Below are 13,861 nucleotides of genomic sequence, written 5' to 3' on the forward strand. Positions count from 1 at the left end.
TTTTTTTTTTAATAAATTCCTTCCGTTCCAGAAAAGCAAGCAATACTAAATTTGAATTTGCAATTCCAAATTGTGCCTTATAATACGTTCACATATAAGTAGATGACCTCTTTTTTCGTGCTTAACTCCCAATCCGTAATTAAAAAGCGTGATTTCCCATACAAAATTTGTTTCCCCAAAATCTGAGATTACAAAATAATCCTAGATAATAACCATGCTTTTTGACATACACCCCTGTGTTTTCCGTGTAATAGATTATTGTTTTTGCGAGTGTAAAAAACACGTAAAAGTAAAAACTAAATAAAATGGATGCCGGGCAAAGAAAACAGGTTTGTAGACACACTTCTAATAAAATCTTTGTTAGGTATTATTGATTATGCATTCATATAACAGAAAAGAGCGTGTGTCCCTAAACGTATGGCCTCTAATTACTTATTATTAATTTTAATCGTATTGCTTTTTCGAATCGTATTGCTGCCATACTTTTTTGATACCTCAGTAAACGTCGTTTACGGATTTCCTCCAACTGTTTATTAATAGCAGCCAATTGCGCAATTAAATTACCTACTCCTTGTCTTTCCTTCATATCGTTAATAATAATTAAGCTAACCAAAAACACCGAAATATTGGTGGAATATTTCATTATTTATTCCCATTTCAAATTAAACCGTTCACAACAGTATTGACAGCTGATTGTGCCATATGTGAACGGGTAGATTAATTTTTTGGATTTATTGGTAATTAATGCATATGTGAACGTACTTTATTAACTATTTAAATTGTCTGCAGGGAAAATAAAAGTAAACGCTTACAACACTAGTCATTGCAACACTGCCTGATCAGCTGTGTTTTGGTTTTGACAGTAGTCGAAGCAGAGAAAGTTTATTTGTTGTTTTTATGGAATCAATGTTCTCTGGTAGCAGAATAATTGAGTGTTGAGTTGCGAAAGTCCGTGGAAAATCACAGAAGGCGAAAAACAACATAATTTATTGTACCAGCTAATGTTGCAGCAGTGGTAACAGTAGAAGGCAACGACAATGGCTAAAGCGGTGAACAACATGGGAATGTCAATTGTGGAACCTCATGAAAGAATACGCTTCCTATCTAATTACGGAAATATGATTGAAGTGGACGCCAACATGCCAGTCACACGGTGAGTCAGTGTGACCTCTGCACTGTATCGAAAATATAAGGGTGGAGGCCTAAACATATGCAATATTGCGAGGAAAGTGAAAACACTTACAAACGAGCAGCATAATAGACAAGCTAAATAGCAATACGTAATCGCATTGTGTCTGCTCTGAGCATGTGGGGACGCCCTTGAGTGTCTTAAGAAATCTTGGTGTCCTTCCGACTGCGCACTTGTAGCATTGTTTTGTTACTATTTGTCCTTCTCTTACGGAAATAAGCCAAAATACAATCAAATGAGCACAAACAAAGTATGCAAACAAGGGCGCTGATGGAAGGGCCGTTGTAAATTTCATTGAGTTATTGGTATAAAAGGCAGCAAATTTGCAGCAGGAAAAGGGCTTATAAGTTGAAATAATCAAATCGTATCACAGTTGTTGAGTTATTTCATTAATTATACTTTTTTCCACAGATACTATCGCTCCGGTACAGAGATGCTTCGCATGGCAAATGTTTATCTTGCCGAAGGTAATCACGAAAATGCCTTTATTCTTTACATGAAGTATATGACGCTTTTCATTGAGAAAGTGCGTGCGCATCCGGAATATCCGAAAATCAAGTCTGAAGTAAAAGAAATCCATAAACGTATTAAAGATGAAATCATGCCGACTACTGAGAAATTGCGCGCCAAACTGCTTGATCGCTACCAGAAGGAGTATGAGCAGTTTCTGGCAAACAAGGAGGCGGAGAAAGCGCGCGAATTGGAACGCGAGCGCCAAAAACGCGCGGCTGTAGGGGATGGTGGAAGTGGTAGTGGTACAGGTTCCTATATACCAACTAATCTTCATGTTCAGATGGATCCAACCATGCAACCCAGTGCACCTGATTTAGGACTTTTGGATAAGGTCATTTATCCTAACGATTTCCCGACAGGTACCAATCGTTCGAGTTCAGGACTTCTCTTGCCCAGCGACGCTGACAAAGATGGAGCAAAATCAATTAGGTTTGTTTATTTACCTTTTTAAAGACAAATTGATAGTTTTGAATTTTTATTTTTTCATTAGTTGGCGTGTTCAAAATTGTTCATATTTATTTTTCTTTTCGATAGCAAACCACCCAGCTTCGATCGTAGCCAAAAACCGCAGTACGAGCGTTCCGATTCCCTACTGGCTGGCTCGCTACGCACTGTAGTCATACCGGAGAACACAATGGAGGTTTTCTTGCGGCTGGCCCAAAGCAATACTATGAAAAACATCGAAACCTGCGGTATCCTGGCAGGTCACTTAGCACAGAATCGTTTATTCATAACACACATCATAATACCAAAGCAACAAGGTACACCTGATAGCTGTAATACAATTAACGAGGAGGAGATTTTTGATGTGCAAGATCAACAGAATCTCATTACACTCGGTTGGATTCATGTAAGCAATACCAGCGAAATATTACGTTACTATAAAGCGTCTGTTTTGTATCGTAAATATAGTTCATCATAAAGTCTAACATGCATAACCACCACGCCATTTCCCAACCTATTTTAAACATGACAATTAAGGAAGCTCTAAATACAGACCGGAGCGAACTTCAAATGCCCGCGCACGTAATAAAATTTAAATTTTATTAAATTTAATATGGAGCTCAAAAAGCGCATAGACAGTGAGAGTATTAGCGTATAACAGCAGACGAACGAATGGAAGGTTAGACTTAACATATAAAAAGGGAGGGTGGCAACTTCTTACCCTTTTTCCGATTTCAGTAATATAGGGTTCCACCAATGAGAGGTGTTATTTTGCTATTCAAAGAAAAATGCTATTTTTAATATAAATGATCGGATGTTTATTTCATTATAAAGATGAAGGACAAAAATTTTCACACAATTTTCCATAACCGAATTGCAGTGGCTGCCCTATGTCCTCGATAGCCTCACGAATTCCATCTTTGAGGTCTTGAATCGACTCTTTATATATGTCGGATCTAAATAAGGTGGTGAGAAATATTAGCACCAAGTTTGGGCAAGTTTTGTTAAGTCATTATCTAGATAAACGCTTTCACCTAAAAATGGGAGTTCGCACCGCCCATTTTTCATCGTGTTTCTTTTCTTGCGCTTATCATTTCTACCACATTTGAATAATCATCTTCATTTCTAACAGTTATTTCAGTTTTTTTATTTTTCGAAAGTTATCTTTATATGGGAGGTGGGCGTCGTTATTGACTGATCTCGCCCATTTTCAATAACTACCTTAGGGAAAAGGTAATACAGGGTGGGCCATATAGCGTTTGCTTTTTGAACCACCTATTTTTTTGAGAATGGTAACACAAATGACATGTCAAATGTGTTCATAATTTACTTAAAGGTATGACATTTACGAAATGGGGCACTATACGCTTGAAAAAAATTGGGAAATATTGAAAACCTATTTCCGAAGTGGTGAGTCTTCTTCTTCTTTTCTGATTTTCACATCGGTGGCTACGTCAATAAGCAAAATTGTCGGATTTAGGGCTCATAAAATCCACACGTTACTGTAGAGAAGCAAATGTATCCACAACGAGTCACTGTTTGGTCCGGTTTTTGGTCTGGCGGCATCATCCTCATGAAAATGAGCGAGGAGCCGTGGTTACAGTAAATGGCGAGCGTTACCGTGACATGCTCAACGAGTTGTTTCCAAAAATTGAAGAGGATGACATGGACGACATTTGGTTTCAACAGGAGGGTGCAACTTGTCACACTGCCAAAGTTACACTCGAACTTTTGGCTACCGTTTTTGAAAGCCGAATAATCAGCTGAAATTCCGATATCAATTGGCCGCCTCGGAGCTGTGTTTAAGCCCGTTGGACTATTTTTTGTGGGGAGCCGTTAAGGACAAATGCTATGCGAACCATCCAGAGACGATTTTTATAGTCGATTCAAAAAGCAAATTTTACATGGCCCACCCTATATTTTTACAAAGTTTTGTTGAAATAGATTGATTTATGCTCGAGTTATCGTGCGCACCCCCATTATTCGGGTCTATATGCACGCGGGTATACAAAATATTACGCCACTGAGTCTGTCTGTTAGTTGTTAGCAGCCTTTCATTGATATCGTGTGTCACCTGTAAATTACATTAAAACTGTATAATAATAAAAAAATATAGTGAAAGGTGAAATGAAAATGAGTGCAGAATGAAAGGAGGAAAGTGTAATGCCTTATTTTGGTAAATCAGATCGCAATTACTATGAATATACCAGATATAGTTAGATCTGAATGAATAGCTCGCATACAAAAGATTCTTAAAGATGCCTTCGTTGTCCGGTGAAACCGTAGCGAACAGAGTTTATGAATGCTAATTTCTCTATTATTTTTATAACTTATTTACATAAACTGATATTATTTGAAGCAGTGAAAATTTTACAGGCATTTGCATTAACTGTCACATTTAATTTTTTACCTGCAGACGCACCCCAGCCAAACAGCATTCCTGTCCTCAGTGGACTTGCATACGCACTGTTCGTACCAAATGATGATGCCCGAAGCAATAGCCATTGTGTGCGCGCCCAAGTATAAAACGTAAGAAAACCACATGCTTACAACACAAATATGGGTGTATGTGTATACCTGCATTTATTATAAACCATCACTTACAGCACTGGCTTCTTTATCTTAACACCGAACTATGGACTTGACTATATCGCGCAATGCCGGCAGACTGGGTTTCATCCACATCCGAACGAGCCCCGACTGTACATGGTAAGCAACTCATTTGATTAAATCAGCAAAAAATAAAACACATACATAAATAATGTATTCACCATTCGCAGGAATCGCAACACCATCAGCTCGATGCTCAAAGGAAGATAGAAGTGGTGGACCTGAGAAGATAGTATGTGGAGTTTTATGTTTGAAGAGGCCTTATACCATTGATATATATAGAGACAAAAAGAGAAAGGTCGCCAAGCGAATTTAATTATTATTAAATTAAAAGATAAAACTAACTTTAATAAAAAACATATTCTGAATTCAAGTAACGTTTTTAGAAAATGAAAAAAGTTCCTTTTGCAATGCCCCAGATTTCAAGAAAATCAATTTGCCTAAAATGTACATTAAGTGCATGCGCTATTGCAAAAGCAAAAAAGCAAAGAAGAAAAGTTACTTTATTACACCTAAGTCAATGTTATTATTTTTTGTGGCAAATACGCGAGCACGCTATGACAGCACCGTAAAGTTAAACTAATAAATACTTAGCACTGCAAGCTACGTAAGAGTAAAATAAATATTTTTAGAAATTTTTGTGCTGAACAAATGGAGTTGTACATGAAACAGAAGTGTGGAGATTTGTACCATGACATTGAATTTAAATGGCGCTGCTTTAAGGCGAAATTAAAAGAAAAAAACTTACTGTATTTTGTTTCGAAAAAAGGCTAAAATTTGAATAAACAAGAAATATGGCTAGTCGCTTTCATACCGTTTAACGCCTGCTGGTCCATTGTATTTTGAGTAGCCATTTTTTGCATTCGTTTATTTATGCTTTTGGGTTGTACCTGTGCATTTTTGGCGCTTAAATGTGATGTTATCAATGGCTTAATTAAATATCAAAGCTAGTTTAGTGTAAGCAATAAGAAATAAAAAATTTGATAAAGAAAATGAAAATGAAATAAAAATTCAGTATTGAAGGTATTTATTACTGGATTATCAAACTGCAACCCAGTGCAAGAAAAAAGACGCTCTTAACAACAATTATTTCAAGAAACCATCATAATTATTCTAGCTACTATTACTTACAATAATTTAGTGTGTATCAAATAAATTATTAAACTTGTAACATTGATTTCGAAATTTAATAAAAATTCCATACATAAACGCACCGCATCTCTTTGGAACTTTGTAGGCACTGGAATTTATAAATAAATCCAGCTGTTGTGTAGAGATCTCCCACCTAGAGTTGAGCGAAGTCTCCAATACTTCCAATACTCGCTCTTTTATTGGAAATGAAGCAGTGTGTCATTGGGTGAGTAACAGAGGACCTTTCGCGCTCCCACAAGGACACTTTAACAGTAACATTTCGTTTAGTGTTAGCCAATAATAGGAATGTTAGCGGCGAAATGGAATTTAATTTAATTAATTTACCGCTGTTTTTGTGTTTTCCTGAGAAATAAACTACAATTTCTGGATTAGAGACTAAATTAGTTATTTGACTTATTTATCCAAAAGGACACAAAGAATCTTTTAGATTGAAGTGTCGGCCATTGGGCACACTACAGATGCAAAATTATTATTTTCTCGAAAATATTTACAAATTACCCCGGCGTACTTGTTTAATGAAAACTATAATCGAAAGCTGAAACATTATTATACACAAAAATTGTGCGATTAACAGTAGACCTAAAAAAAACTACAATGAAACATAGGCATGTGCATACATATAAACCTCTGCGTGTACACTCAGCGAAATTAAAAAAAGGACACTGCCATTTATGCCATTAATAATTATTTGTTTTGCTCAGAAAAGTGCAAGTGCCGTTAGATCTCTCTTCGAAATTTTTACATTTTTCGTTTGAGAGTTAAATTTAAAATCCATTGCAATTGCGCGCAATTTTGTTTAAAGTGTTGATTTTATTTAGTTTTTAAATATTTTCATTTGTCATAAATAAATAAAAGTTATTTTGGAAATTTAAGGAAAATCATCACAGAAACCGCTCAGACAAGAACAGCGGAAAGTTTACTCCATGAAAAACATCGGCTATTATTAGGTGTCGGCATCGATTCTAATTGGTTGGCACAGTCGATATGAAGTAGGAGCTAGCAGCATACGACGATGGTGCGAATGGAACGGCTTTTCGTCATACCATTTATGCTGACAGCCGGATGTACACGGCGAAAGAAAAAATAAGTCAGTTGCAGATGCCATCTTTTATAGATTCGCCTTGGGACTCACTAATAGTTTTGTGCTACGGTTCTTCAGGTCCTTTTCTCCACCTAGGAACTACGGGAATATATCTACATATAATGGTGTTATTACCGTAAAAGATCAATGGTTTCGTTGCTTGTGTGGCACGTAGCGCCGTCTTGTTGAAAATAAACGTTGTCCAGATCAATACCATCCAATTTCGGCCATAAAAAATCGTCATTCGTCACTCGATAGCGCAATCCATTCACCGTTACTGTTGCTCCAGCTTCATTTTCGAAAAAATAAGGTCCAGTGACTCCGCCGGACCCTACACCGCGCCAAACAGTCACACGTTGAGGATAAAGAGGCTTTTCAACAATAACTCTTGGATTTTCTGAGCCCCAAATCCGACAATTTTGCTTGTTAACGAAGCCACCGAGGTGTAAATGGGTCTCATCACTCAAGTTGATTTTTCGATGGAATTCCGGATCATTTTCATGTATTTCAACGACCCAATCAGCAAAGACATGACGTTTTTGATGATCGGCCGGCTTGAGTTCTTGTGTTAACTGGACTTTATATGCCTTAAGACCCAAATTTTCAGCAAAATACGGTGGAATAACGTTTGTGGAATGCCTAATTCGAAAGAACGACGAGGAATGGACAAACCTGGGTTTTCTTCAACACTTTCGGCTAAAACAGCAATATTTTCGGCTGTTCTTGAGTGACGTGCACGGGTTTTATTCTTCACATCACTAACTTGTCCCAACAGCTCGAATTTTTTCACCAATTTCTGTATTGCGGCCCGCCAAGGTGCTGCACGATGACCCAAAAATGTTCGAGTTTTACGAACCGTCTCTGTCAAATTTTCACCATTTTTATAGTGAATTTTAATAATTTCAGTGCGTTGTTTAAGCGTGTATCGTTCCATTTTAATTAATGGCATAGTTTCTTAAATGAGGACCTTTTTAATTGCTTGACTCCTAATAAATATCGCTACAGAATGTAAAAAAAGTATGTATTTTAGAGTTTTATATTCCAAAGTTTTCTAAATAAAACAGGGTGCCTTTAATTGAATTTCGCGGAGTGTACGTAAACAAATGTGGAATTACAGTTTTCTCCACATTTACATTTCCATGAGATTTCCATTGCTGCAAAAATTCTCCAACAACCATTCAGTTCGATTCCGCATGGTTCAGCTGAGTTTAGTCAGAGAAAGTTGGCTGGTTTAGTTCTTCGTAGTTGGTCAAATGCTGTGGAGCGCAATCGGAGTTGTATTAAAAAGTATCTTAGCGTCCTGAAAAAAATATTAAAAATAATAAAAGTTGTTAATCGAGAAATAAAGAGTAATTCAATATTCAAAAGAGAGAACTAATTGAAATCTTATGAAAAATCGATTTCGCCCATCCCTCCTGTTCTTTGTTTTTTTTTTGTTTGTTTTCGGATATCGACATACAAAATTAAGTGAATTTTCGTGTGTTAATCGCAAAGGTCAAACACGTGAAAAAATACAGTGGAAAGCAGGGGGCGCTGAAGAGCAGTGCAGCAGCTAAGTGAAACGGTTTAATTCTGTGTGGTTCATTAGATCGGTGAAGTGTAGAGGCAGGAAGTGCTGCTTCTTTCCTTTCAGCAGCGCTAGCACACACACATAAACGCACACTTGGAAATTGATTTGCTCGTTCTTTCGCCCGCTCGCCCATGCCCTCACACACGCAGAGAGTTTTCTAGCTGGCTTTTTGTGTTTGTTGTGTTAATATTTGGTGTTGGTGTTGTTGTTGTCGTTGTCATTATTGTCATCATCAGCAGAAGCACTGCGTGCAAAAGTTTTCACAGGAACGTCTGTCCAAAGGCAAAGTTCGTAAAGTGATAATTGCAGCCTACCAGTCACCTACAGTTGCAGGAACTACTGCTGGTAAATCAAAACAGTAACCACTTCATAGCGCGAACAAAATAACCAGCACTAGAACCAGCAGGTGTGGCGAAGCAAAAGTGGGAGTAGCGAGAAACGGTTTTCAAATCGTTCGTCATCACACGCAAATGTTGGTGTGAGACCGAGTAGCGAAGCAAGGCACAGCGGTAATTGCGGCCCTAGTGGAAGGGTGGCTGGAAGTGACCCGAGTCGAGGTGGGAAGTGTGCAATTTCTAATTGAGCAGCTGTTAAACTAAGTGTTTCAATTGAATAAACTATCTGTTGCCTGCCAATCCACGCGGCGCTTGCCTTTTTGGTTATAATGAGTATTTTTTCTCCACACAATTGGATACTGCAGCCAGCTCAATGCCAAGATGTAAGTTGCATTAAACCAACATGCATTTTTATACACAGTTTCACACATAAAAGCATATATACATATGTACATATACAGACATACATATTTATGTTCAGTATGGGAAGTAAACTATAATTTTATCAGATTTTTATTGCACAAAACAAAAAAAATTTAAACCGAAAAATTTAATTCAGGGGCAAAAAGTTTATGGAGAATCCCAACAGCATTATGTATTTTAAATATTACTTCCATATTGCGATAATGACGTTCTCTTTCGTTGCGAGCATTCGTAATTGTTCAATGAGTTCAAAGCAAAAAATTGGGCTTCAGGATAGACGCAACCGGTGCACGCATACGAGCAGCTCCAGTCACATCGGGTTATAAGCTATCAGGGTCGAGAGAGTTTGCGAAGAAAAGGGGGGAAACCTCGGTTCCCGTTTTTCGGAGATCCGGAAGAAGGACGTATTAAATAAATTATATACATTTCTATAAATGAAATATTTTTATAACGGATGATCAGATTGGAGGTCATTTTTTTTGACAGATCAGACGTGACCACTGTCAAACTAAATACATATTTTTTCAGTATTCATTGACATTTCCTCATGAAAAGGCTTACGCCTCAACAACCTTTACAAATCGTTCTATTGAATTACGAATATCGACGCTCTGTGAAAAGTGTTCATCGCGCGCTCAGGTCAACTTATCGTGTTAAGCGATGAGGGCCTTTTTTGGCTTAATGGCTACGTCAACAAGCAAAATTGTCGTATTTGGGCTGAAGAGCAACCCGAAGCCATTCACGAACAGCCATTACATCCATTGAAAATAACCGTTTGGCCCGACCTGTGGGCTGGAAGAATCAGTGACCCATATTTCTTCAAAGACGAGGCTGGCGCCAATGTAACAGTGAATAGCGAACGCAGTCGCGCCATCATAAACAACTTTTTGGTGCCGGGAATCGAGGCCCTGCATTTGGTTCCAACAAAACGGCACTACTTGCCATGCAGCCTGTGAAACAATGGATTTACTGCATCGTCGTTTCGGTGAGCAATTTATCACTCGTGACGGACCAATGGATTCACCACCAAGATCGTGTGATATCACACCGTTGGACTTTTATTTGTGTGGGTATGTAAAGACCAAATACTTTGTGGATAAACCAACTTCGATTAAGGCATTGAAAACCAACATACCAAAGTTATTCATGAGTCACCGACCGAAGTCCTCCACCGAGTCATTCAAAATTGTGCTTACTGGTGGCCGAATTACGGTGCAGTTGGGCCAACATTTGAAAGGAATTAAAAAAATAATGTCATGATTGGTTCTACACAGAAATAATAAAAATTGCTCAATTAATTTGTTGTTTTATTTGAATTAAAAATCCGACACCTCTAAATTGTTCACCCTTTATAACACGACGTGTGTAAAATAATCAGCGTAAAATATATATTTTTGTTCGTTAGGAATGTAAATTTTTTTCAGTGGCGGCTGATGGTTTCATCGCTCAAACCTCATCCCACCTCTCCAACCAAGACTCTAAGTAGTTATCCGCTTTTTATACATTGAATGCAACCGCCATTCTCTGAAGAAGAAAGAAACACACAAATGGAATGCCGAGACTTTCAACAGATTGAGTTGTATTGTTAATGTATTTCTATGTAGGTATGTATGTATGTTTGTGAAGGATGATGAAGGCTAACAGGCACACAGGTGTGCGCAAGAGGATTTTTTCAAAAATGGTTCCAAACTTCAATTTCTCACAAAAGAACTTTTCGTAAAAAACCTTTGAAGAGATCACAGATGTTTATTAAAAACAAAAATTTCTTACATGGCTTAGGACAATTTTCTTAAAATAGCAACATATTTCAGAAAACAAACGAAAACTTTTGCGTTTCCGTTCCATTCCATCCCATTCCATACATACGGGAGCTTAAAAATTAAGGGCTTTCGGTATACCACTTTGATCTAAAAATTCCCGGAATATATTCAGAAAATTGAAAATACCAGTTTATTCCTCAAAAGTGATATTGTCGCCCCCAAAGTACTCCCCATCAACAGTAACGCACTTATGCCAGCATTTAATCCAGCTCTCGAAACATTTCTGCCACTCTATTTTCGGTACAACCATCAAAGCCGTCTCTGATTTTTCCATTACTTCCTTTCGCTTCTTAAAATGAGTTCCCCGTCATATTTTTTGACCCGATCAAACAAACAAAATTCGCAGGGAGCTATGAATTCAATAGCTGTTGGATGGTATTCGTTTCCTTCTTGGTCAAAAATTCCCGGAAAGTGATGAATTAGTGCAGAGGTAGATTTACTTGGCGGCCGCCGTAGCCGAATAGGTTGTTGCGTGACTACCATTCGGAATTCAAAAGAGAGAACGTAGGTTCGAATCTCGGCGAAAGACCAAAAGAAAGAAAAGTTTTTTCTAATAGCGGTCGCCCCTCGGCAGGCAATGGCAAACCTCCGAGTGTATTTCTGCCATGGAAAAGCTCTCATAAAAACTACCTGCCGTTCGGAATCGGCTTAAAACTGTCGGTCCCTCCATTTGTGGAACAACATAAACACGCACTCCACAAATAGGAGGAGGAGCTCGGCCAAACACCTAAAAGAGGGTGTACGCGTCAATTATATATGTACGGGTTGGCCATATTAAACTGACCCATTGAGTAACCCTATAACTTTTTACTGTAATTTGAAATCTAAGGTTTACGTCAACAAGCCAAAGACACTAGGCGCACTTAAGGCCAATATCCGACGGGAAATAGCCGCCATATCGGCCGAGACGCTGGCCAAAACTATGGAAAACGCCGAAAAACGGGCACATTACGCTATACGAGCTAAGGGCGACCACTTGCGCGATATCATATCCAAAAAGTGATGTAAACGAATCTCCTTGAACTAAATTAAATGTTTTTCACAATGAAACACAAAAAAATGTTTCTTTTTCCATATTTTTTTAATAATCACATGGGTCAGTTTAATATGGCCAACCCTGTATATATATATATATATATATATATATATATTTACTCAAGACGGCGTAACTTTTACAAATGTCAAGCAATGTCGTTAAATTAGTGGAAATGTTCATCAGAGATGTGGCAACCAAACAAAAAAACAGAACTCAAATCAGTTGATGTAGGCGTTATGCTGTCACACTTCCGCAACAGTAGCATGCTCAAACAAATACGTTGAAAAATTATTAAATTGTTAATTATACTGGGGCTTTAGCACCCAAAGTCTCCCCCATAGTACTGCCTTCGAATAAATATATTTTATTTTTATGTTGCTTACTGACTAGATTAAATTTGTATTTGTGTAGGTTTCCCCGTGAGCCATTTCGCTGCTAAATATATCTGTAGAGCGCCCACTCTGAAGGGTGTGTGTTTAGGGGCGAAGTGGTTGTCATCGATTCAATGAATAGTAAAGAAGTGACGTTCTGAACAACTCATTTCAACTAATAGTCTTGTTTTTTATTTGCATACTTATTTACTCGAATACTCGTAATTTTACAAGGATTGCGCATCGGTCATGATTTAATAATAATTTATGTTATTAAATTTTACGTTATTTTATGAATGGTACTTAATTATCTATATTATTAAATATATTATATATATATATATTAATGAAATAAATCCATTATTTTCTCGGTAGATGGCTGTAGTGATCGATATCTCACAGTAACGATCAAGCAATTTAAAGTTGATGCTCGTTGTCAGGGCGACATTTCCGACTAAAAAAATTATTTTCCTATTGTTTGTTTTTTCTATTCAGTTGTGAGTTACGGGGTGTTAACAATGGAAGTCAATAAAGGGAAAATTCGGTACATTTTTCAGCGAAAATGCAAGTCAGGCCGTTGAAATTGTGAACAGTTTTCTTGGCGTCGATACTGCAAGAGGTAATTATGTGCAATTTTGGTTTCGTCGATTCCGTTCAGGCATTTTTGATGTTAAAGAAAATGTCGATAAAACTACAGAAATAATCGAAGTTGACCGGGGTGTTAGTAGTCGTAGCATCGCCCAGAAGCTAAAGATCAACCATAAAAAAGTTTTAAACCATTTAAGCAAAATTGAATATTCACTGAATTTATGCGCATGAGAGTAAGTAAAGACAAGAACATCCCGCCAATACCAGGAAGCGGTGATGGACTCACGTATCGTCGACTATTTGGTACCCACGATTTTTCCCAGCTCAATCTACTCGCGATGCTTTTGATACTAGTATTTGACATTTGTATATCCTAGGCCGTAGGCCGCCGAAACTACAGCATTACAATGATAGCGACAAAATATAGGCGAACATTGGCCATCTCTGCATTACACTTCGTCCGCCTTTCGTCTGGACGTTTTTTTTTGGTGGGTGAGGTGAGTGCTTTCGCACTTACAGAGACCGTCGTCTACTGTGTCGTGTGGTGTGGCCACTAAAACGATCCCTCCTCTCCTTCTGGGGAGACCTTGGACCTTCGGAGTTAGCTAAATACATGCAGCGTGACAATTCCGGCAATTGAGAATGCAAAGCAAATTTTCTTAAATTAGTATATAATTTTTTGATTTATTTTTCTTCTTTATATTTTGTAACTTTTTTATAGAAATACTT

At 37.7% G+C, this 13,861-nt stretch overlaps 2 protein-coding genes across 2 annotated transcripts in view; both read left to right on the forward strand.

Annotated features, from left to right (window-relative positions):
- Positions 1-872: 872 nt before the first annotated feature.
- LOC129243493 (STAM-binding protein-like) lies at positions 873-5,129 on the forward strand. Its single transcript, XM_054880549.1, has 6 exons — positions 873-1,153; positions 1,601-2,131; positions 2,237-2,552; positions 4,563-4,675; positions 4,753-4,855; positions 4,927-5,129. The coding sequence occupies exons 1-6, from the start codon at positions 1,038-1,040 to the stop codon at positions 4,987-4,989; spliced, it is 1,242 nt and encodes a 413-aa protein (XP_054736524.1). The 5' UTR covers positions 873-1,037; the 3' UTR covers positions 4,990-5,129.
- Positions 5,130-8,220: 3,091 nt separating this feature from the next.
- LOC129243500 (calcium-binding mitochondrial carrier protein Aralar1) overlaps positions 8,221-13,861 on the forward strand; it is a 49,021-nt gene continuing 43,380 nt past the window's right edge. The window contains exon 1 of the mRNA XM_054880561.1: positions 8,221-9,277. Coding sequence (XP_054736536.1) covers positions 9,224-9,277 — 54 coding nt within the window. The 5' untranslated portion in view covers positions 8,221-9,223. The remainder of the gene's footprint in view (positions 9,278-13,861) is intronic.

This window comes from Anastrepha obliqua, chromosome 1 (assembly GCF_027943255.1).
Source record: "Anastrepha obliqua isolate idAnaObli1 chromosome 1, idAnaObli1_1.0, whole genome shotgun sequence".
Taxonomy (NCBI): domain Eukaryota; kingdom Metazoa; phylum Arthropoda; class Insecta; order Diptera; family Tephritidae; genus Anastrepha; species Anastrepha obliqua.